At 39.0% G+C, this 25019-nt stretch overlaps 1 protein-coding gene across 24 annotated transcripts in view; it reads right to left on the minus strand.

Moving 5' to 3' along the window:
- Nucleotides 1-25019, minus strand: part of ZNF438 (zinc finger protein 438) — a 222298-nt gene that overhangs the window by 59845 nt on the left and 137434 nt on the right. For 23 of the 24 annotated variants that reach the window (XR_003681733.1, XR_003681745.1, XR_003681746.1 and 20 more), the window contains exon 5: nt 6729-6796. Coding sequence is in view for 1 of the 24 variants with exons in the window: in XM_028495239.2 (XP_028351040.1) it covers nt 6691-6796 (106 nt within the window). In the remaining 23 variants the exon portion in view is untranslated. Of the gene's footprint in view, nt 1-6690; nt 6797-25019 lie in introns of all 24 variants that reach the window. The other variant, XM_028495239.2, reaches the window with a different exon arrangement.

Here is a 25019-nt window from a genome sequence, read left to right on the forward strand (position 1 = left end):
GGCTCACGGGCCCAGCCGCTCCGCGGCACGTGGGATCCTCCCGGACCGGGGCACGAACCTGCGTCCCCTGCATCGGCAGGCGGACTCCCAACCACTGCGCCCCCAGGGAAGCCCTAGCCTGCTTTTTAAGCAGTGGAAATCTGGCTATTTCAAACAACAGAGATACTCATAAACCGAATTTACTAAAAAGAATATTCCAGACTCTAGTATTTTATCTCAAATAGGAGAATAACTCCCAATATGAGGTCTACCTGGTAAGGTTTAGGCCACCCAAGTCATTTCCATTTTGTTCTACAAGGAAATTTCTATAGGTATGTGTGTGTTTTCCATTTGTACTTCTGTCAACAGCGTAACATACTAATACAGCAGTATTTTGCAGAGGTTATTACATTGGAAAGTTCCAATTTCCAACATTAAGGAGTTAACCAAAACCAGCTTGAAAATGTCAATTTGTACTTGGTCTGCAACATAAAATGGTACCAAAAGCCCAAGAAGAGCACTTACACCGCTAGTTAAGATCAAAACGTTTCCATATGAATGTCACATATTTAGAAACATAATATTTTGGTTAAACATAGGGAATGCCCCTCCCCGCCTTTAATGAGGTCACAAAGCCACCTTAACCACTAAGGGCAAAGCATCAAATTACAGTGCTTCTCCTTGCTACTGTGTATTAAATGTGAGCACTGAAGAGCCAGAGTTCACAGCAAGAGTTGTCTTTGTAGCTTTACTGAGCTAAGAACTTGTGGTCACGTTCAAATAGTATACTTATTACCTGATTAACTTGACACCGATCATATCAACTTTACACAAAGTTATTATATCTGCGTTCCAAAAGAACTTTTATTCTGTAACTGACTCTGCGATTTATATTGCGCTCTAAGAGTTTACGAAGTGCATTCATACGTGGTTGAGCCTCACTTGCAGATTCTGTATTTGTGCATATTCACCTGCCTGCTAAAGTTTATTTGCAACCCCCAAATCCATACTGGTGGCACTGTCGTGGTCATGCGTAGACATGCACAGGCAAAAAGTGTGTGTCAAGTTCCTAGCGGTAGTTGATGCTCTGCCTTGTTTCAGCTCCCATACTGTAAACAAGTGTCCTTTTTGCAGTTATTTGGCACCACATTAAAAATTTTTTTTTCCTTTTTGTTAGTGATTTCACTGTTTAAAACAGCCCTCGAGCATAGTGCTGATATGCCTGTGCAGTGTTCCTAAGCATTAGAAGAGTCTGATGTGCCTCATGGAAAAAAATACGTGTGTTCGATAAGCTTTGTTCAGGCATGAGTTATAATGCTGCGTCTGTGAGGCCAATTAATGTCAAGGAATCAACAAGATACGTTCAGTGAGGTGTCTTTAAACAGAAACACACATAAAGCCAGGGTCTGTGTTGACAGCTGATGAAAATGACCAAAGGCTCACAGGAAACCTAACCCTGCATTTCCCGTAGGAGCCATGGTGCGGTATTAGCTAATTCAGTGTTTGTGGTGACTTTACAGAATGTGATGGCTGCAAATGACGAGAATCACAGTACCTTATCTCATTGGACCGTGTCAGGGCAAAATTAACATACCCATTTGAAAGATGAAAGGACTGAGGCTCACAGATTTACCCAAGCTCACAGAGCCTAGAAAGAAGGGCAGAAGAATAACCAGAGCTCAGCTGTCCAGCTCTTAGCCTGGTGTTCTTTCCCCAGACTGAGACGGAAGGGGAGGACAAAAGACAGGAAAGGAGCTTAGGAAACATCTCCAATACCACGTTCCAAGGGTGAAACTTTAGTTAGATGACAAGACAATAAGCCATTCTTAGGTTGAATCCTCATGAAAGGTCAACTCCTGCTTGGATAGACAGCCCAGTTTTATTTACTGAAACTGAGCTATAAGACAGTAGAGCTTAGTTTGGTTTTCCTTTTTCCCCCCTTTGCTCCTTGCTCATTGCCCCTCCAAAGGCAATAAATATTTGTTAAGTGAACACATAGACTTGACAACTTCAGCTTGGTGTTTCATAAAAAACAAAGATTAAAATCTTTTCATAGCATCTGAGTAATATGATTTTTTAAAAAAGTGTTTGAGAGTTTAAAGCACTTTTAACAAAATGTAATATGTAATTGAGAAACCACTACATGCCAGGATGCCTTAAAGCCCACCAAAGACAGAAAATTCATTAAGAAGTTTACATAAAGAACCCAACAGATACTGAGTCTAAAATAAGTAAGATCATTTTCCTAAACTTAAAAAAAAAGAACATTATTAACTACCTACCCCAAGTGTTCCTTGAGTTCAAAAATTCTATATTCACTAATACTGAAAATGTTTATTTCTGTAAGATGTAAGTACAGCTTTTTAAGTCTGTAAGACATAAGAATATATTTTTAGGCTGTGCCACGATTATTTTTAAAGTATTTCACTGAATCAGAAAATCTAGGTTTGTTTTTATTTTCCCACAGCTCCAAATCTGAATTCACATGAAAGACAGTAATGGCTATTGGCTTCACAGTTAAATAATGCACAGGTTTTGAAAATTAGTAGGCATGGTACAGAGCGTGTTTAGCTAACTGCAGTGTTTCTGAAGGGGGTCATTAAGACCCACTACTTCTTACTCAAAAGAAGTAAGACGCCTCAAAGCATCTGCCATTTTCTCAGCGCCATTTATTCTCACTCTCACTGAATAAAAATAGCACTCACAATTTGATAACTATGTTTAAACTATACAAATGTTATGACAGAGCCGAGAAAAGTGTTAGAAGACCTCTAAGACCTTTCTACTCACAGCAGACTTGCCTAGGAAATGGCAAAACTGAATTGCGAAGCTGGCGACTATCTAAGAGGTTTGAATGGCTCCAGCAAAACAGACCCTCCCTGGACCTAAGACTCTTCTCTGACCAATGAACAGTGGGACTTGTGTTAATGAACTGTGTGGGGACTTGACACTCATCCTTCCCTCTCCAAGGTGCTCACTTCAGAGAATCCTTAACTGGCACAACTACAGTCAACTTCTTCCTGGCGCATAACAAACGTAAACTGTCCCTCTAACAGAACCATTTGGCAAGGCTGCTCACTTGTGTGTTTCCTCATCTGGCAAGTAAATCAATGCCTTTGCATTTTCAATCACTGTGGTGGTTTTCTTTCCTTCAACAAATTTAAAGTGGAAGTTACGACTGTAGTTGGCCTTATCATGTTGTTTTCATGCCTTTTTTTTTTTTTTTTTTTCCAAAACATGGTTTATCACTTGCTACAATTTGCTGTTTTCCAACACAAAATACATGTCCTTACATTTTTATTAGCTTATCATTTGAAAAGACCAAACAAAAAAAGAAAGTTATGGGACAACCATAAACCCTATCTCCAAATCCTGAATGCATGAGAAGGTAGACAATTGTAACAAAATAAGTCTGACGAACTTCTGGAGATTCTACAAGTAATACTTTTACGCAGAAAGGGATCATAACGACACGATTATAACGGAAAGCTTTTAATATAGTACAAATTATCTGAGTGATGTTACAATGTTAATTTCTTTATCCAAAATTAGGAAACATTTAAATAGAAGGCCCTGGAATTTCTAATTCGTTTCCTCTAGTTCTTTCCCAGCTTTAATCCACATCCCGTGACCCCTAAACCCCACCTGACTGACTTCTACACTTGTGCTCACATCCTGAGCACACGCTACCTCCTGTCGTGTTTCCTGACCAGCCTCAAACTCCTGGCTCAACCAACTGTTCTCCAAGTACGTCACACTCAGGTCTAATACAGCATTTGTCATGCTTTATTCTGGTTAATTACACACATGTCTGCTGTTCTGCTAGGATTTTGTGTTTTGTAAGAGCGCAGGCTTCTGTCTGATTTATCTTTGGATCCCTCATAGCATCTGGCATAGTTCCTGGTAAGTACTGTCTTGGTGATCATTAAATCTGCTTGCACTGTATGTAATTTTGTTAGAAGATAGTGTCATGTATGATGCCATGGATTTTCTTAAGCTCCACAACTCTGCTGTGACGTCCTACCTGAATTTCATACGTTAACGTGTATAATGTGCACGTGTGCGCCTGTGTGCGCGCGCGTGTGCTTACAAGTCTGAAATTTGAAAGTACTGTAATTTATAGACAGCCATCAATAGTTCATTACATAAATCACTCAGCACTTAATTAATGAATGACATGTGATCAGCAAACTTCTCATGTCCCTTAAGTGATTATATTTGATGAAAGAAATGAAAACAGAATCATAATTTAAAAATCTGGCATTTTTCTTTGTTAAAAAATATTAATGGTAGTCCAGGACACACAGAAAGCATTTGATAAATGAGTAAATTAACGAATAACCGGGCAATTCTTAGGTCTCATAGTTTTCCTTACCGATATAATTTCCCACGATACAAATTCTAATTTCTGCTTACTTTGGATTGAAATAGCTTTAAGCGGGCATATATTTAATTAAGCACAATGTTTCATCAGAGAAGAAAAAGGGGGATGATCTAAAAATAGATTCGAGATCTTCTTTATAAATTTACAGTATGACACAGGGGACAAACAGTCTTGGATTTTGATGGATCTAGGTTCAAATCTTAGCTCAGTCACTGAACTGGTTGTGACCTTGGTAAAAAAAAAATCTAATCTCCCTGAACCACAGAAATAAAGATTATATTGAACACTGTGAGCATTAAATAAAACAATGGATGTCAAGTTGTAGGTAGAGTGACTATTACACTACGGCCCTCGATTAATTGAGATCTTTTAGTTATTATATCTCTTTCTCTGTCAAATTCCGGGTTTGGGGCTTACACACCTTTGGTCCCAGGAAAGACTGATGCAGAATTTGTGAGAGCTGCTGAATCCTCGCTAGGCTTGAGGGCATCTTATACTTTGGTCGAGTCAAAGGAGGTAATAACTAAGCTTACACAGCAGCTCAGAGAGGAAGACACAAAACCAAAGCAAAGTAAACCTTGAGGAGAGCAAAGCAGGCAAGAGGTGTGAGTGGAGACAAGCTTTACTTCCCTGTGTCAGCCAGAAGCCCAGCAGCTCGTTGCTTAGTTACTCACCCTGACTCATAACCTGCTAGAGCTGGGAAAGAACGGCAAGGAATCCTGGCTTCGCTCGTAAGAAAGCCAGGCTTAGGGGCAAAATAACTCGCCTGGCGGCCCACAGCTGGTTGGAGCTATATCCGGGACGGGACCCGGCTTTCCGGACGCTCAGTCCAACACTCTTTCTCCTAAGCAGCCACACCTCTCCTCGCTTGCTCAGAGGCAGGAGGTCGGGCCAGCCTGGACCCTGATCAGCTACAAGGGCAGAAATCCCCCAGGGGACACATACCGAAACGCTCGCGGGCGCGCACACTTCTAACTTCTAGCGGGGGCCTGCTCTGCTCTCCGTCCCCCTTTCCCCCCGGCCGCTCTCTTGCCCTAGTGTCTGGGGCTAGGACGTGTGCGATTCTCAAGGGCTCTTACTCTCCCTCTGGCCACGGGCCTGGATGAGAAACCAGCCGGGGGTCTGCTCTGCGTTCGCTTCCCATGAGCGCCCCTGGATCACGCGTGGCCTTGGAAGGCGGCGAGGCATCCCCAGCAGGAGGCAGCCGCGCCCATCTCCCTGCGTGGGCCTCCACGGGCGGACAGGGCCCACGTGTTAATAACCACCCCGAGAGCAAGAGCCGCTGTCACCTCACGAGGGCCCGCTCCGCGGGCCGCGGTGTGCAGGGTGATTTACATGTACTACCTCCTTTAATCCCCACATCAGCTAGAGCGCAGGGCTTACTTTCTTCATTTTACAGATTCATAGATGAGAAAGTTAAGGTCAAGTGATGTACACCCGAAAGCTTAGGCACTTCAGGGGCACGAACGACTTTCAGGCAGACGCCACGCTCTTCACAGTTACGCCACCACCTTTCATTTTGGCAGAGCGAACAGGAGTGTTTTCTCCAGCTCAGGGGTCCTTAAAGCACACGCCCTCCTTTCACTAACAGTTACACCTTCCACTGACAAAGCCCAGTTTTGAACCATTTAAAGGCATTATTTTTCTCACACACATATCAAACCTTCTGTAGGGAAGAGAGTCAGTAGAGGCGGGGAAAGACTTGAATTCCTCTTAAAGGTTAGACTGTGCCATTTATACTGAGGGAAACTTAGTTATTCTTTATTCAGAAATGACTCTATCTCCACCTGTAAACGGCCTTCCTGAAAGGTCCAGGGGCTCTTGCTGAAAAAACCCCATGATTTTCTTTTTAAAAATTCATATGGAGGGGAAACGGTTTCTTTTATGTTTCTTTTTGTTAAATGGGTATATGGGAAGAAATAGGTCAAAAATGTATAAGCGAACATCCTCTCTCTCTCTACGTGTGTGTTGTGTGTGCATACGTGTGCATGAATATATATACTGTACACACACCCTCCTCACTAGAACACACGTCATTCTGCTTCATTAAAGCCAATACCCTGTAACTTCATTTGACATCTGTGAGCGCCAGCTAAATTGCCAGCTGACGTGCTGGGGTCTGTGAGTTTTATGTGGAATGAGATGGCCTGCTCTCAGTAAAGGGGATGTTGTCTGATAAACCAGGAATCCACAGACACTCAAGTAATTTACCAAAAGAAATCAACTTTCGTATGTAATTGGATTTTTTGTTCTTAGTTCCAGGAAATAAGTCACCTTATGGTTAGAGGACAGTGACGTTAAATGCATTAGTTAAAACTCTTTACGACACGCACATTACCGGTTTCCCTGGCATGGCTTATCTTACCTTGATCTTTTGGTGGTACTGATAAAGCACTCTGCATTATGATGTCTTTGACTTGAATAACAATTTGCCTAAAAATAACCAAGTACAAATAATAATTAGAAAATAACCGTGATGCCATGTTAACACAAACGAAAAATATAAATTACAAGCTTTTTATTTATAACTATACGAGCAACAAGGAATGGACTGAACTATTGGGAAACTGAAGTTTTTATTTTCCTTCTAGCTTTTATACAGACAGGCTTTTACTGAGTGCACTGGTGTGGGCGTGAAGAGGGAGCGATGACACGCTGAGAGGGCCCTGCACCTGCCTCTCTGCCCTCGTAGGGTCAGGGAAATGTGCAAGTAGGCAGTTAAGGTTCCCTAAAAATGCCCTGCCTGATAATTATGTTTTATAGATTCTGCTTAAGAAATAAGTAAAATGTTTAACAACATAAGTAAAGGCAGTATAACCGCAATATAATCATTTGATGAAACATAATTCAGTCATTAAAATGCAATTTTGAAGATTACGTAGCAACATGGAAAATGGTGATGATATAATGTACTGGATGCACACGCCAAACGACATACACACGAGGATAACAACTACACAAAAAACGAAGGCACAGAAAAATGCAAGACAGGACATATGTTAATATGTATATTAGCCTTGTTCTTGGTGATATAATTACAGCTGTTTTCCCTTCCATTTTAGCAACTTGCCAAATTGTCTAGAATACGGGGTTCCATGTTAACAAACTATTTGAATGTATAAGACAATATAAGTCCTTGAAAAAATATAAATATTTTTGTAAGCCTTCAAACAAGGAAGTGTTTCTAAGCACAATGCCAAAGACAGAAGCCATTAAGGTAAAGACTGATTAATTTTTCCATTGAAAATTTTAAATGTTTTTAAAATAGAAAACTAGGTAAAATAAAAGGGCATGACTTCTGCTTCCAGCCAAGACTGAACAACAGAGACCAGGTTTGCCCTCCTTCCTGAAACAACCAAGACACAGACAAAATACACGAAACAATATTTCGAAATATTGTTGTGACCTTAGGTCACAAAGACTGATCTTTGAGAGACAGGAAACAAATGAGGTGAACGCTATCATCCACAGTGCAGGAAGGTAGAAAGCTGGTGGAAATTCCCAGAGTAATGACGAAAAGAGCTGGAGAGAGAGAGCGAGAGCAATGAATAGGGTTCCCATCAAGTATTCACAGGAATACTGTCTGGTTTTACAAGTCAGACTGAAAAAACTCCTAACTCACAGAACGCTGGGTAGAGTACAAAGAGTAATCTTGCTTAATAAAGGGGAAGAATTGGTCCTACATCAAACATTTCTTTGTTTTCACAAAATAAATCTTAAAGCAAGACCTAAAAGGATCAAACTGTTTCCAAGTGTCTTACCTGTATATTCAGAACAAAGCTCAAGAATATTTATAGAAAGACAAAAATATCCATCACCCAAGAAAGTAAAAGTCAGAATGTCTGACATCTAATAAAGAAGTATCAAGCAATACAAAGAGGCAGGAAAATATGAGCCATAGTGTAGAAAATCATAAAAACTGACCCTGAACTGACACAGATGTTAGGATTAGCAGACAAGATCATAAAATGTATAACTGTACTTCACATGTTCAAAAAGTTGAGACAGGAAAGATATAAAAAAAAACCCAAATAAAATTTCCAGAGATGTAAACTACAATATATAAGGTAAAAAAATACACTGGATAGGATTATCAGCATATTAGGCATGTCGGAAGAAAATACTAGTGAACTTGAAGGTATAGTAATAGAGACTATCCAAAATGAAACTCAGGAAGAAGAGAGTAAAAGAAAAATGAATAGATCATCAGTGGGCTCTAGGACAACTTTAAGCAGTCTAGTATATCAGTAACTGGAGAAGAGAGAGATGGAAAGACAGAAAAATTATTTTAAGAAATAGTGGCAGAAACTTCCAAATTTGAGTAAAGCTATGAACAGATCCAAAAAGCCCAAAAAACTTAAAGCACAAGAAACATGAAAACTACACCAAAGCATATCATGACCAAATGGCTCAAAACTAGTGAAAAAAAGAAAGATTTAAAGTGAGGCAATACCAGTAAGAAGACATTAGAGCAGCATCTTTAAAGTAGTTGAAGAAAAAAAGATCTGTAATCTAGAATTCTGTGTTCACAGAAAGTATCTTTCAAAAATAAAGGAGAAATAAAGGCATTTTTGTATACACAAAAGCCAAAGGAATTCGTCACAAGCCCACCCCCACTACAGGAATGTTAAATGATGCCCTTTAAGTAGAAGGTACATGATATTAGATTAAAATATGGATCTATATACAGAAAGGAAGATTTCAATACTAGAAATCAGAACTACATGATAAGCATGTAAGGCTTTTTTCTTAATAAAATCTCTTTAAAATATAATGGTTTAAATAAAAATAACACTGCATTGTGGGGTTTATAACATATGTAAAAATAAAATGTATGAGAATTTCAGGACAAATGTAGAGAGGGGAGAAATGTAAGTATACTATTGGAAGGTTCTTTAGACTACAGGTGAAGTGGTATAGTATCACTGGAAGCTAGGTTACAAGTTAAACATGTATATTATACACCCCAAAGTAACAACTAAAATCACGAAACAAAGAATGTTATCTAATATGCCAACAACAAAAAGATGGAATCATAAGTATACTCAGTTTTCAAGGGAAAACAGGATAAGAGAACAAAGAATAGGTAGAACAAATGGAAAACAAAAAGCAAGATGATAGATTAAAACCTAAACATATCAATAATCATATTAAACATAAATGATCTAAATATCCCAATTAAAAGATAGATTGGATAAAAAAGCAAGACCCAACTACATGCTGCCTATGAGAAAGGCACTTTAAATATAAGGACACAAACAGATTACAAGTAAAAGAATGGAAAAAGATATATCATGTTAGCAGTAGTCAGAAGAAAGGTGGTGTGGCTATATTAGTATCAGAAAAAGTAGATTACAGAGCAAAGAATATTACCAGGCATAAAGAAGGTCATTTCATAATTATAAAAGGCCAACTCATCAAAAGGCTATAAAAATCCTAAATGTTTATGTCCCTAATAACTGAGCTTCAAAATACATAAAGCAAGAACTGATAGAACTGCAAGGAGAAAATTAACCAATAATCGATAAAAGAAGCAGACAGAAAATCATTAAGGACTCTGGAGATTTGAATGACACTATAAACCAATTTTACCTAATTGACATTTATAGAACATTCCACCCAATACAACAGAATACACCTTGTTTTCAAATGCACACGAAATATTTATTAAGGCACCATATTCTGGGTCATAAAAACAAGGCTCAATACACTTAAGAGGATTCAAGTCATAATGTATATTCTCTGAGCACAATGGAATAAAAGTAGAAGCCAAAATAACAGAAATGTATCTGGAAAATCTCCAAATATTTGGTAACTAAATCACACACCTATAAATAACCTGTGGATCAAAGAAGAAATCAAAAAGAAAATTAGAGTGTGTTTTGAACTGAATGAAATGCAAACATAACACACCAAAATTTGTATGATTCCATTAAAGCAGTACACGGGGTAATTTAGAGCACTAAGCATCTATATTAGAAAAGAAGGTAGGTCTCAAGCCTCAGTTTCCACCTTAAAAACTAAAAAAAAAAAGTACAATTAACCCAAAGTAAGTAGAAGAAAGGAAATAAGAGATCAGAGAAAAAATAAGTGAAATGGACAACAGAAAAATGGATAAAATCAATTAGATCAAAAGCAGATTCTTTGAGAATATATAAAATTGATAAACTTTTAGCTCAACTGATCAGGAGAAAGAAGACACAAATGACCAATATCAGGAATGAGAGAGGTGTCATCACTACAGACTACCACTATTAAAAAGACATAAGGGTCCATTACAAACAACATTTCGACAATAAATTTGATAATTTAAATAAAGTGAACAGTTAACCCTGAAAGACACAAACTACCAAAGCTCACTCAAAAAGTGAGCCCTGTGTTTTCAAAGAAATTGAATTTTTAGTTAAAAATCTTCCCTCAAGGAACTCTAGGCCCAAACGGTTTCTTTGGAGAATTCTACTGAATATTTAAGGAAGAAATAACACCAATTATACACAAATTCTTCCAGAAAACTGAAAAGGAGGGAATTCTAAGTATCTAATTCTATGAGGCCAGCATTATCCAGAATCCAAAATCACTCAAAAAGCCACTAGAAGGAAAGAAATCTCCGGACAATATCCCTCATTAACACAAATGCAAAAATTATAAACAAGATGTTAGTAAATCAAATCCAACAGTATTAACACATCCTGACCATGTAGGGTTATCCCAGGAATGTACACTTATTTAATATTCAAAATCAATGTAATTCACCATATTAAAGTAAAAAAAAGAAAAACTATGTGATCATCTCAATAGATGTAGAAAATGCATGTGACCAAATCCAACATTCATTCCTTTAAAAAAAATCTTTTAGAAAAGTAAGAATAGAAGAAAACTTCCCCAACTTAGTAAAGGACATCTATGAAAAAACCTACGGCTAACATCATGCCAATAGAGAAGAAGTGAATGCTTTCCCTCTAAGTTTACAATTAAGAGAAGGATATCTGCTCTCACCACGTCTATTCAATATTGTTTTGGAAGTTCTAGCCAATGCAGTAAAGCAGAAAATGAATAAAATGCATCTTCACTGGAAAACAAGACATAAACTGTATTTGCAGATGGCGTGATTATCTACATAGAAAATTCAATGGAATCTATAAAAATAACTAAGTGAGTTTAACAAGGTTAAAGAATACAAGATCAATATATAAAAATCAATTACATTTCATACACTAGTAACAATCAGAAATGAAACAATAAATCAGAAATTAAAATTTAAAATGCTATTTGTAACAACATCAAAAATATGAAATAAGGGTAAATCTAAATAAAAGATGTGAAACACTGAAAACTACAAAACAATGATGAGAGAAATTTTTAAAGATGTAAATAAATGGAGAGATATACCATGTTCACAGGTCAGAAGACTCAATATTGTTAAAATGGTAATTCACTGCAAATAAGAGTTATAGATTCAATGGAATCTTAATCAAAATCCCAATAGACATTTTGTAGAAATTAACCAACTTATTCGTAAATTCACATGGAAATGCAAAGAACCCAGAGTAGCCAAAATCATTTTAAAAAATAAGACAAACAGATAATACTATTTTAATTTCAAGACTTATTAGAGAGTCCAGAAATAGACCCATACATATGTGGCCAACTGATTTTCCATGAAGGTACAGAGGGAAATCAGTAATGATAGTCACTTCAACAAATGGTGCTTGGACTATTGGATATCCATACACAAACAACAACAAAACTTTGAGATATACCTCATACCACATACAAATCCAAAAGGCAACATACACCTGAATGTAAAACCTAAAACTACAAAACTTCTAAAACACTGTGGCTTTTCATCATGTAAATACATCTTAGATAGGACATCTAAAGCATAATCCACAAAATAACTAATAAGTTGGACTCTAAAATTAAAAATTTCTGCTCTTTAAAAAACTATTACACGAAGGAAAAGACAAGCTGCATAGTGAAAGCAAATAATTGCAAATAATAAATATGTAAAGACATTATATCCAGAGTAAAGTACTCTCAAAACTCAATAATAAAAAAACAAACATGCAATTTAAAAAAACAGGCCAAAGATCTGAAGAGATACTTCACCAAAAAAGATATGGCTTGCAAACAAGGACACAAAAAGATGCTCAACATCATTAGTTATTACAGAAATGTAAGTTAAAACCACAAATGTAAGTGAAAGTCACACACCTATTAGAATGGCTAAAATAAAAAAAAAAGAAAACACTATACCAAGGGTTGGCAAGGATGTAGAGGAAGTGGAAGTCTTTTACACTGCTGGTGGTAACCATGAAATGGTACAATTACTGTGAAAAATAGTTTGGCGTTTTCTTCATAAGTTAAAGATACACCTATCATATGATCCAGGCAATTCCTTCCCGCTTATCCAAGAGAAAAGAAAACATATATACAAAGAATGTTCACGGCAGCTTTATTGATAGTAGCCCCAAACCAGAAACAACCCAAATGTTCATCAGCAGGTGAGCAGTTAAACAAACTGTGGTATATCCATTCAACATAACACTCCTCAGCAACGTAAAGGAATACATTATTGATCCACACTACGATATGAATGAATCTGCGAAAACATCATGCTGTATGAAAGAAGCCAGATAAAGAAAGGGTACGTATTTTATGACCTCATTTTTATAAATCTTTAGAAAATGCAAATTGTAGGAATGAAAAGCTGATTAATAGTTGCCTGAGCACAGGAAGACAGAGAATTGGGAGGAAGGGCCTACAGCTGGGCACAACGAACATATATCCACCTATTAGCGTGAAGAATACATTCACTACCTTGATTGTGGCGATGGCTTCATGGGTGTTACATACATATAGCAAAACATACCACATCGCACTTTAAATACGTGTAATTTATTGTATGTCAATTACACCTTAATACAGCTGTCAAAAATTAAGGCAAATATTGGGAAAAAATGGAAGATTTACAATAGATATATAGTCACCCACTTATTTAACAAACAGTCTTTGAGGTGCAACTATGCAAGGATATGGTAGAAATGGTCCTTGCACTCTCAGGTCTGTCATAAACAAATTAATAAGAATGAGAAAGCACTCCATAAAACTAGCAGACTTATATAAGTCAAACTAGTAAATTATTAGAATGTCCAGCCTTACTAATAACCAAAGAAACGTAAATTAAAAAAAAAAAATTTAAATATTTTTCCCTAAAAAATGGCAAAAATAAAAAAAGACAAAGCAATGCATGCTTGGAAAAAGTCTACAGAGAGGTGCATGCAAAGTGTTTGGGGGGTATTTTTGCAGTATGCACCCTGAGCCTTAAAGTTCTGCATTCCTTTTAATCTAGAGCTTCCTTCCACTTCAGAAAATCATGATAATGTGCAAAGCTATATACTACCATCTTCACTATCATCATTCTCATTATCTTTTTAAAATTCTTCAGGGTACCATTTAAGATATACACCAAGTCAATTAGGATATATATATATATTTTTTTTTGCGGTACTTGGGCCTCTCACTGTTGTGGCCTCTCCCGTTGCGGAGCACAGGCTCCGGACGCGCAGGCTCAGCGGCCACGGCTCACGGGCCCAGCCGCTCCGCGGCATGTGGGATCTTCCCGGACCGGGGCGCGAACCCGTGTCCCCTGCATCGGCAGGCGGACTCTCAACCACTGTGCCACCAGGGAAGCCCTAGGATATATTTTTATAATGAAACTATTACAAACACTGTTTCTTAAAATATTTAAAAATTTGAAAAATGTTTGCCACACATTTTTATATGAGAGGAGTTGGTTACTGTACCACTCTGTAACCAACTTAGGAGAAGCTGCCAAATGTTAAAAGTGGCTATCTCTGAGTGAGGAATTAAACTGTTATTAAACTTTCCTTCTTATGCTTACGGACATATTGCTATGTTTCCCCAATGAACAAGTACTATCTCTGCAACTGAAAAAAAGCAAAACAAAAATCAAGTTTTTATTTTAATTGCTTTGGACTGTTATATTAGATAAGGATTGCCAGTAAAATAATCTCAACTGTACACCCACAATATCTTGGTATTTAAAGTAGAAAATTCACTCAAATGGAGTCTGTTATCTTCTTCTGCCATGTAAAGCATGATTGTATTTAATTCCACTGTAATTATGAAAAACAAAAAAAAGTACAATAAATACAGCAGATGCATATTAAAGAAAACACCTGAATAATCATAATATCTCACCTTCTGATTGGGCTGGAAATAAAAGGCCATTATATAAATGTTCTACAGGAAAGATGCATTAAAAAGTCATATAAGATGTATCAGTATTTTTCAAATATCACACAAGCAAAGTCAACGGGCATCTTGACTCAAGGTACTATGAAACAGCACTAGCAGCCACTGTTGTCCTTCACAGTCTAGAGAATCTCTGATAATTATAACCTGGCTTTTCCTACTTAAATGCTGAAAAGTACGTTAAGTAGAAAAACCTATTGGAAAGGAACAAAAATTAAAGAACACAATGAGTGAATGCTATCAATTATAGCAAGACTTAATATAATATGCTTTATAAATCACTCATACAGTTACTTTTAATTTTAGTTTATATGTCACATTTAAACAGAGTTGATTAAAAGTGAAAATTAGGTGAATTGGTTACTTGAGAAGTGACAACTTGATGGTGCTGGAAATGGAAATCTTCCATTTATTCCTGGCTGAGGAAACCTACAGCACATCTTTCCTTGTCTTTGCTATACCGCCTTGACAAGTTTCCTAAAAACACATCTAGATAAAGAATCTTACAGAATAAATGAAAATTGTTTGCTCTATGCTCAGTAAGCTTCTTACCATTAACCCAGAGCGTGAGTATGTGTTTAAGTGCATGCTCTTGTGTGTGTACGTAGGCACCATCCAGAGAGCTACAATGCGGATGTTACTCTAGATTATTAAGGGAACTTAATATTAACTGATTAGTATTAGGGAATTATTTCGAGAGAACTATTTCCTAAAGAATAAACACTGTCATTCAGATAAGTGCCATAATATAATGAAACTGGTCAGAAACACTTGAAACATGAAAACATTTAAAAAGGTAATAAAGTCTTTGGGTGTCTAACTCTGGGTCATTTGTAACAGGCTCTTCTTTATATGTGAAGATAACGCTACTAACCTATTGATTGGGAAGCTGTTCTTCTCCCAGGCCTTCCTTCAGTTTTGATTCTATGGTGATCTCGTGGCTCTGGACTTGAAAGCATTGCACAGGGACTGTCCCACAGATTTTAGGTTTGAGGCTAGAGCCAGAGTTGGTGAATCTACAGAAGACACCTTCCCTTCCACTGTATTCTACACTATAGCTCTTCTGCACTAAGTGTTTGCTATAGGCTGGACCTACAAAGTAATACACACACACACACACACACACACACACACACACACACACCTCTTCTCATCCTCACCGGGGAATCAGCACTGTCCTCATCTTTACGGTCAAGAAACTGAGGCCCAAAGAAATTAAGTAACGTGCTCAAGGTCACTTGGATGAGCCAGAGCCAATTCTCCAAGTGTGTCTGGTCCCTAAATTCATATACATGCTCCGGTGCCACTGCATTCAGTCTCCCTTCCCCTCCATCTTTCCTCCATTTTTCTGTCTCATGAACACCTGTACAAGTGTATACCAAGTCAATGGAAATACAGAGAGAAGGTTTGCTGCTGGAAACTAGAATTAAAGGAAAATCAGTGAAACAAAGAATGGGAATGAAGTAATAGGGGAAAAGTGATTTAGAGAAGATGGGAAAGGAGTGAACCTGGGAAATGAGAGAATTCAGGGGAAAGCAATAGTCATCTTGAAATATTTGAAGGGAAGTTACATGCAGGAAGGATTCGAGGGACACTAGGTAACTCCAGTGGGCAGCAGTCAGACCAGGAAGGGAGACAAGTGACAAGGAAGCAAACCTCAGCTGGATGCGAGGAAGCAGCTTCTCATGACTACTGACGTTCAACTCCGGCACCTACTCCATAACATGCTATTTGAAATGCTGAACTCTGTCACTGAAAACGTTGAAGGAGAAGCTGACTGAAGGCTTTTTTGTCCACAGCCCGAAGAACCACTCATGGTATACTTCAGCAGCATGGCAGGAAAGGCCTCAGCAAGGCTGCATAACCCCAGACATCATGTAAGTGAAAAAGCCACCCTTCTTTTACTGTAATAAGGAAATAGTCATAACACAGAGAGGGAAAGGAAGGAACTGCCTGAATGGACTTGTACCTATGAAGTATTCAATGCTGCTCTTGTTCTTTTATAAACCTGGGTATTGTCCGAAAATGTTTAATGCACTTGAGGATGAATTCTCCTACCTTGTTTAATTTCATGCGCCCATTATATTTCACTATTTTTAAAAAAAACTTTTCAAATCAGCTTTATTGAGGCATAATCTACATACAGCAAACACACACACACACACATAAACGCGTATATACCCATGTAGTAATTACATTCTTTTTTTTCTCCATTTGATGATGTTTGGACATATCGGGGGCCCGGCTGGCTGGACAGAGTACCCCTTCCAGGGCTAGGTAATCCTAGAGAGAGCAAACCGCCCCCGGAGAGCACACCTTTCAATGCAAAGTCCAAATCCCCACCCCCTTCCTTTACGGAACGCTTACACAGCAAGCCAGTATTTCCCCTGGCTTCAATCACCCCGGGGCCAGGCACTGGACAGCTAGGACTACCGTAGACGCTGTAACCACTGACATCATTCGAACTAGCCAATCCTCAACTGTTTTACCCTGCTTCACCTTTCCCAGGGAGGCCACAAGAAAGGCTCTAGGCCATGCTTTCCCATCCCTCCTACCCTGGAACTTCCCCATGTGGCCCTGAATGCCTGGCACACCCCCTTTCTTGGGAACTGGAAGTAATAAATTCTTCTTTCAAAGGCAGTTGTCTCTGTGTCTGTAACCCTACCATACCCGATTAAAACAAATCCCAGATACATTACAAGAAAATATAGAACATTAACATCAAAAAGTTCTCTCATTACCTCAAAGAGTCCCCTTGTGTTTTTTTATGATCCATCCCCACCCCCTTTCCCTGGCCCCAGGCAATCACTGATGCTTTCTGTCACCATAAATCAGTTTTGCCTGTTCTAGAATTTCATATCATTTCATATAAATCAAACAGTATACATTCTTTTATTGTACGTATTAGTAAATCATCTCTTTTTATTGCTAAATGGTATTCCATCCTATGACTCTAGTGCAATTTGCTCATCCGTTCACCCATGGTTGGGCATTTGAGTTGTTGCCAGTTTTTGGCTCTCATGAATAAACTTGCTATAAATATTTGTGACCAAGTCTTTGCGTAGATAAACATGTTCATATCTCTCGGGTGAAACTGCCTAGCGTGAAACTGCCGAGTGGTTTAACTTTATAGGCAACTGCCTGTTTTTAAAGTAGTTGTACTATATTTCACTGATTTAAAAAAATAACTTTTTAAAGCATAGATGGAATTCAAGTTTCTCAAGATCTTTATATAAATGAGAGGATCCCAATACCTTAAAGCTAAATTTTCCAAAAATAATGTAATCTTATGGTACCCAGATTCTGACTAATAGTAGCAGTCATTTGCTCAGTTATAATAAATGCTTATTCCCATCTCAATCTGTCTGATTTAAGAAACAAATAATAAAATTCTGAAATTGGCACAAAAGGATTAGAAAAGGTGAAAGATAATCTACAGAATGAGTTTTGATCCACTTAGAAAATTCTTAACTGCCTATATTAATATTGGCATTAATATAATGTATTTGACAATCTTCTTCCTCCCCTGAGTGGTTGAACACTGCTAATCAGTTCAATAAAAAAGTGCCTCTCTGGGCTTCCCTGGTGGCACAGGGGTTGAGAATCCGTCTGGCAATGCAGGGGACACGGGTTCGAGCCCTGGTCCGGGAAGATCCCACATGCCACGAAGCAACTAAGCCCGTGCGCCACAACTACTGAGCCTGCGCTCTAGAGCCCGCGAGCCACAACTACTGAGCCCGCGTGCCACAACTACTGAAGCCCGCGCGCCTAGAGCCCGTGCTCCGCAACAAGCCACCGCAGTGAGAAGCCCCCGCTCGCCGCAACTAGAGAAAGCCCACACGCAGCAATGAAGACCCAACACAGCCAAAAATAAATAAATAGGTTTTTAAAAAAAGGGTCTCTTTAAATTCAGATATTTCCTAATGTCAGTCACTGACACAGTAAAATGCTTTACAGAGTTGTCCTGGGGGACTCGTTCGTTCAAGTCCCTCCAAGGCAACTTCTTTTCTACTGAGCGTTGCGGAAAGTCTGGGTTGTCCCACTTCCCCTAATTTTAGACCTACTGCGAAGGTGGTCTCACCAGATACTCACTGCCGTACCCCAAGCCAAAACCCGAAAAGACTAGACTGACCCTTCATTTTCAGGACCACGTGTCAGCCCCACCTCGACTGTGCAATGTGTTAAGAAGTTGTGGAAGGGTCGGTGAACCGAGTCGGGAGATGCATGTTTTTTTTGTTGTTTTTGTTTTTGCGGTACGCGGGCCTCCCTCTGCTGTGGCCTCTCCCGTTGCGGAGCACAGGCTCCGGACGCGCAGGCTCAGTGGCCATGGCTCACGGGCCCAGCCGCTCTGCGGCACGCTCACTGCCGTACCCCAAGCCAAAACCCGAAAAGACTAGACTGACCCTTCATTTTCAGGACCACGTGTCAGCCCCACCTCGACTGTGCAATGTGTTAAGAAGTTGTGGAAGGGTCGGTGAACCGAGTCGGGAGATGCATGTTTTTTTTGTTGTTTTTGTTTTTGCGGTACGCGGGCCTCCCTCTGCTGTGGCCTCTCCCGTTGCGGAGCACAGGCTCCGGACGCGCAGGCTCAGTGGCCATGGCTCACGGGCCCAGCCGCTCCGCGGCACGTGGGATCCTCCCGGACCGGGGCGCGAACCCGCGTCCCCTGCATCGGCAGGCGGACGCGCAACCACTGCGCCACCAGGGAAGCCCCGAAAATTTATGTTTTTAATTGAAACTTCTGTGAGCTTGAACAAGTCGTTGATTCTTTTTGTCTTTTAGTTTCCCTGAATTAGAAAGGGAGAGAGAATACTATTTTACCCATTTGGCTGAAGAAAGGATTAAACTTAGAATACTATGTGTTGAAAATATGTAAAAAAAAAAAAAAAACTATTCAAAAAACAGGGTATTATATATGGTAGTAAAGTTCTGCGGGATTCTTCCAAAAGGAAAAAAAAAAAAAAGTTACTGTTGAGTTGGCAAAAAAGTTCATTTGTTTTTTCCAAGAAAAAAAAGGAATATACTAGCATATACTTAGAAATACAAACATCATTTTCACCTGTAAGATCTAATCATTTACCCTCGTAAAATGCAAGCACATATAGATATTTGTGTTCTTTCACATATGTTCCACATATGACTGAACTAGGCAGGGTATAGTGTTTAGGAGGGCATTCTTCTAACTTAATAAAAATCTACCAGGAAAATATATTCTAGCCTTAGACCCTAGTTTTTTTTTTCCCTTCACAGATTTTCTGTAAGATTACTTCAACTTCTAAGGCTCTAACCACAGCTCTAAATTTGTATTTCTAGTTCCCAGGTTCCAGGGTGAAATATTCTCTGCTTATTACACAGCTCCACTTGGCTACCTGGAAACTAAATGCAGCTCCTGCCTCCTAAAATTAAAAAAAAATTTTCTTCAGATTTACTGAGGTATAATTAATTGACAAATAAAATTGTATACACCGAATGTGTACAATGTGATGACGTGACATATGCATATTTTGTAAAATGATTACCACAGTCAGGTTAATTAACATATCCGTCACCTCACATAGTTACTTTTTTTTTTCCCCCCGTGGTAAGAACACTTAAATGGCGGCGAGAACACTTAAGGTCTACTTTCTTGGCAGATTTTAAGAACACAACATAGTATTACTAACTATAATCACCATGCTGTACATTAGACCCCCAGAGCTTATTCATCTATCTTCCCCAGAAACAAGCACTTTGAATTCTTAGAGCTGACTCTTCTTATATTTATACCTCCATTCTGTCCATAACATGCTTATAATCTTACTTCTTGACTGGTCAGTGTTAGGCAGTACCTCCTGGTGTCCCACTGTGAAGGTTGAAGATTTATCTCTATTCTTATCTCTCAGTCAACAAAAATCTTGCTTAATAATTTTTCTGAGCACAGAAGTCCGGGTTGAAATTTTCACTGTCTTCTGGTTTCTAGTGTTGCTGTTAAGAAATCCAAAGCTATTTGAGATCCTTTGTATGCAATCTGTTTTTCTTTTTTTCTCTATGGAAACAAGGTTTAGAAATTTCACAATGAAGTCTCTCAGCCTATTTTCAACCATTTGCCAAGTGTTTGGTGGCCCTTTTCAATCTGGAAACTCTAGATCCTGGGACATTTTCTTCAATTAATTTTCTAAGATTTCCTAATTTATTTTTCTCTGTTCTTTTCCCCTTGAACTCTTCTTATTCCGATGTTTACCCTCCCTGGACTGTTAACACTTTTTTTCCCCTTTTCACGTTTCACCTCTTTTTCTTTAAAGTCCATTTTTTTTTTTTTTTTGATATGGACCTTTTTTTTTTTTTTTTTAAGTCTTTACTGAATTTTTTACAATATTGCTTGTTTTATGTTTTGGTTCTTTGGCTGCGAGGCCTGTGGGATCTTCGCTCCCCAACCAGGGACTGAACCTGCACCCCCTGCACTGGAAGGCGAAGGCTTAACCACTGGACCGCCAGGGAAGTCCCGTGTTTCACCTCTTTTGTTTTTGCTCTTTCTGGAAAAATTCCTTAACTTTATCTTTGAGTTCCACTATCATCTTTACCCAGTAGTCCGTGAAGGGTCCTTTTCATGCAGATCTAACCATTAAAATGTTTTCCTCGTGCTTCAAGTCCATCAGTGGCTGCCTGTTTGTCCACGGACGAAGCCCGACCTCCCCAGCCCAGCACACGAGGCCTTTAGCACACTGGCCTGTGTGGCTACATTTGTTAGCAGCTGCATCTCAAAAGGCCGCTCTCATTTGCCTCCACAGTTCATGAACAGCCTTCTCGCCCCTGCCCTGCTAGACAATTCCTACTCAACTCCTCTGCAATGTCTACAATTTCTTGGCCCATTCAAGAAATTTCTACGGATCTGTCCATTACCTTTCAACACACTTTGACTGGCTCTCTTAGGACGCAGCATCTGCTTAAATCTGTCCATTTTTCCCCTTAACTTTGTGAGTTTCCTGATGGCAGGGACAATGCCGTATTTATCTTTGTACTTCCAGAACCTAGAAGTGCCTGGTTTATAATAAGGTTTAATACACGCTTATTGAATGAATAAATGTCAATAATCCTGTAAAAATAAGAGTGCTAGAAATTATTTAACAATACTAGCACGGTTCCATCTAGTACTTTTCATACCATTTCAATCTTTTATTTTCAGTAGATGAGTTTCTAAAATTCTGAGTCATTTTTTAAATGAATAGTGATTTTTGAAATCTGAAGCAATATCTTATTAATTCTGCCATTACTTTACTTTTCTATAAAGTGACACATAGTGACTAAGTTAATTTTTTCAGTAATAAATTTCCTTTGATCTCTGCAGATTGCCTGGTTGTGTTTTTAGAAGGACTGAACCACTCCTAAAATGACTTAAAAATTATCTTACGTAAATGTAAAAAATGTCCTCGTTTCTTCAGTTTCTCTAGTAGCAGGTGTGGGACTTTTCAGATATATCAACATTGTTTTAAGTGTCATTAATTATCAATAACAAGTCGTAGGAAACAATGATTCCCAAAATTATCTATAAATGAAGTAATCTGACAATGCTGCTTTCCTGTTAAAAGGCCTGAGTGCATTTTAGTTAAGTCTAAAAAGACCCAAGATTTAGGCAAGTTTTAACAAACGGGCATTCTTCCATCCCTTATTTATTCAAATGTAAAAGATAAAGATGTAAGAAAAACATTTGGTTCTTTCTGCATCAAACAGAGCATCTTTGGAATTTCCAGGCTGGCTTCTCAATGCTAAAAGGATGGATCCTTCTGGGCTGTGAGTTTACCATCATGATGAAGATGAAAGCATTTCAAAAGAGAATTGCACCATTTGGTAAGAAATGACACTCGACAGTAAAATAAATACTATCAAATAAAGAGGCTGTCACTTACACGTCCACGATATAGAGATACGCTGTGAAATCGGTCAGCATTTTGTTTCCTTCCAGCAGTCTGGTGGCAGTGTTTCTAACCGTTTGGATTTAATTCATTATTTTGAAATGATCATTTCCACCACTCTTGTCTACCTTCAGTGACAAAATCATCTCCAAACTAAGCAGGTTTACGGGAAATTGATATACTTTGAAGATCATTCCGGAGCCCTCACATTCGTTTTCGGCTGCTGAGCACCAGGGAGTCTTGGTCACATCACCTCAGACCACTTGGTGTCCTTTCAACAACGATTTCTACCGCCTGCCTGTCTTTGGGAATTCCACCCTCCCACAGCACTGCCAGGGAGCCCACTCCTCTCAGCTCTGCTCCCATCTCTAGCTCTTTTCTTCTCTACCGTTTCTGCCCTGAATTAAAATCCCATCAATTAATTTTACAGTGACTGTTCAATTAAAAACAAACAAACAAACGAACAACCCGCCCCCCCCCCCCCAGCTCTGCTCTGTTTCCTGCTAACTTCATCTATGCTCCATAGTTTTTCATGTTCCTGTGAGGGTGTGGACTGCTTCACGAATGATTCTGGTGATGTCTTCCTCTTCTAAAATAAACTTTCACCTTTTCCCTGGAACATCCCAGTCACACGTCTACCTCTGCAGCATCACCTAAATTATTCTTTTATTCGCTGCCACTGATGGTGCTGGTCTATCGCTTAGGTTAACATACAGTGCTTATCTCCGACATAGAAAAAGTGAAGGAAAAATGAACAAGCCTGACTCTCGACTTACACCCCCGCCAGCTCCCCTCTTTAGAGGCGGCGACTCTTGGCACCTTTGTGGAAATCCTTTCGGCAACAGTCTGTGTGTACACAAGCTGATGTGTAGAAATATGCTCTATCACCCGTTCTCCCCTCCCCAAATTAGAGCAGATTATACCTGCTGCTCTGTTTTCGCTTAATATATTTTCAGGAGCTCTCCATGTCAGCACTTACGGATCCTCTTCATTCTTTGCAAAGGCCGTATAGTATTTCATTGCGCAGAACCACAGTTTATTAACCAGCCACCTACCGACTGACAATGAGGCTGTTCTCAGCCTTCCTCTTACACACGAAGCTTCAGTCTGCACCCTTATGTTCACAGCCCAGCTGGCACGTTCAAGTCCATCCGAAGGGTGAAGTCAGGGTAAGACATTTCTGGGTCAATTTAAACTTTTTATGGACACTGCCGTACTGTCATTCAAGGAAGCTGTACTGACTTACCCAACGACGTATGAGACTCCTTCCAAAACACTATTTGCCGAATTTGCCACAGAATTAGTTCAACCAACTAACCCAAAAGCTTCAGAGAGTCCAGCTTGCCTAGATAGTTTTCTCAACTCTAGTTGAAGAGACAAACCTTGCTCTCTGTTGAAACACCCAAACCCTGACAATAAGATGAAAACAAGTTTCATCTCTCAAGGATCTAGAAGAGTGATTGTTTATGGGAAGCCCCTGACGGACTAGAAAAGGGAAAAATAGTCAGTGCTGCCCCGACTCACCCAAAGGAAGTGGGTACGCGGGTCAGGGAGTGCCGCCTGCGCGCTGGGTTCAGCGCATTTTTGCTGTGAAAATGGAAGGACAAAGTGATTTCCTAATTGAAGCAGACAAGCCAGATAAAGTTGTAGGAGGAAAAAATCCTACGTATTTGAAAAACTGTCCTTTTAAAATTGTTTTTCTTTTCAAGACATCACAGAATGTAACAGGTGCAGCTTAAGAGATAATTTTAGAGTGTAAAAAGCGTGCTCCTCTGTCTAATATGAAATGGGGTCTTGACGGAGGTGCTACCAGCTGAGGATCAGGTGAACCCAATTAACCCAATTTTTACTTGTCCTACTAAGTGGTTTATTTTAGACGCACACTACTCCCCCAATCCTTTAGGGTATGACATGGAAAAACCATAAACAGGCTCTAAAGGTCATGACATTAATTTTCCTGTCATTCTCATGCTTTAAATAGGCATCAAAAAACTAAAAATTCTTGTCCTCTGGGAAGGAAGGCAAATCTGAAACTAATTATGGTCGTTATTATTGTAATACTACTAAATTAAACGCTGTGACCCCGGCTAAATTTATTTTGGTACCTTTTGTTAATGAATAAAACTTCTCAAATATGATTACTGCATCCTCTCATACTGCAAAATGATTCACCAGAGGACTACTACAACTGAGTCACCACTCAGTAACCTGAATTCTCATTCACCTAAAGCTTAACTGAAAAGTTTAATAAGTACACAGGGAATTTTATTGCAGAAAATTCTGTATCTGTTACAAAGTTTTATTTCAGGAGTGCAATCCTCACATGGGTAGAAGACTGAGCCGAGAGTCTTATCTGCCACGGGCAGTTTCCACTTGTTTTCTCTTGTCTATTTTGTCAACTTAAGGCTTGCTCATAGAGATTCCTATTTATTTGCACCTGAAAGAAAATAAAGGCGGGGGGGGGGGCGGGGGGGGGCGGGTAGATGCCT

This window comes from Physeter macrocephalus, chromosome 11 (assembly GCF_002837175.3).
Source record: "Physeter macrocephalus isolate SW-GA chromosome 11, ASM283717v5, whole genome shotgun sequence".
Lineage (NCBI taxonomy): Eukaryota > Metazoa > Chordata > Mammalia > Artiodactyla > Physeteridae > Physeter > Physeter macrocephalus.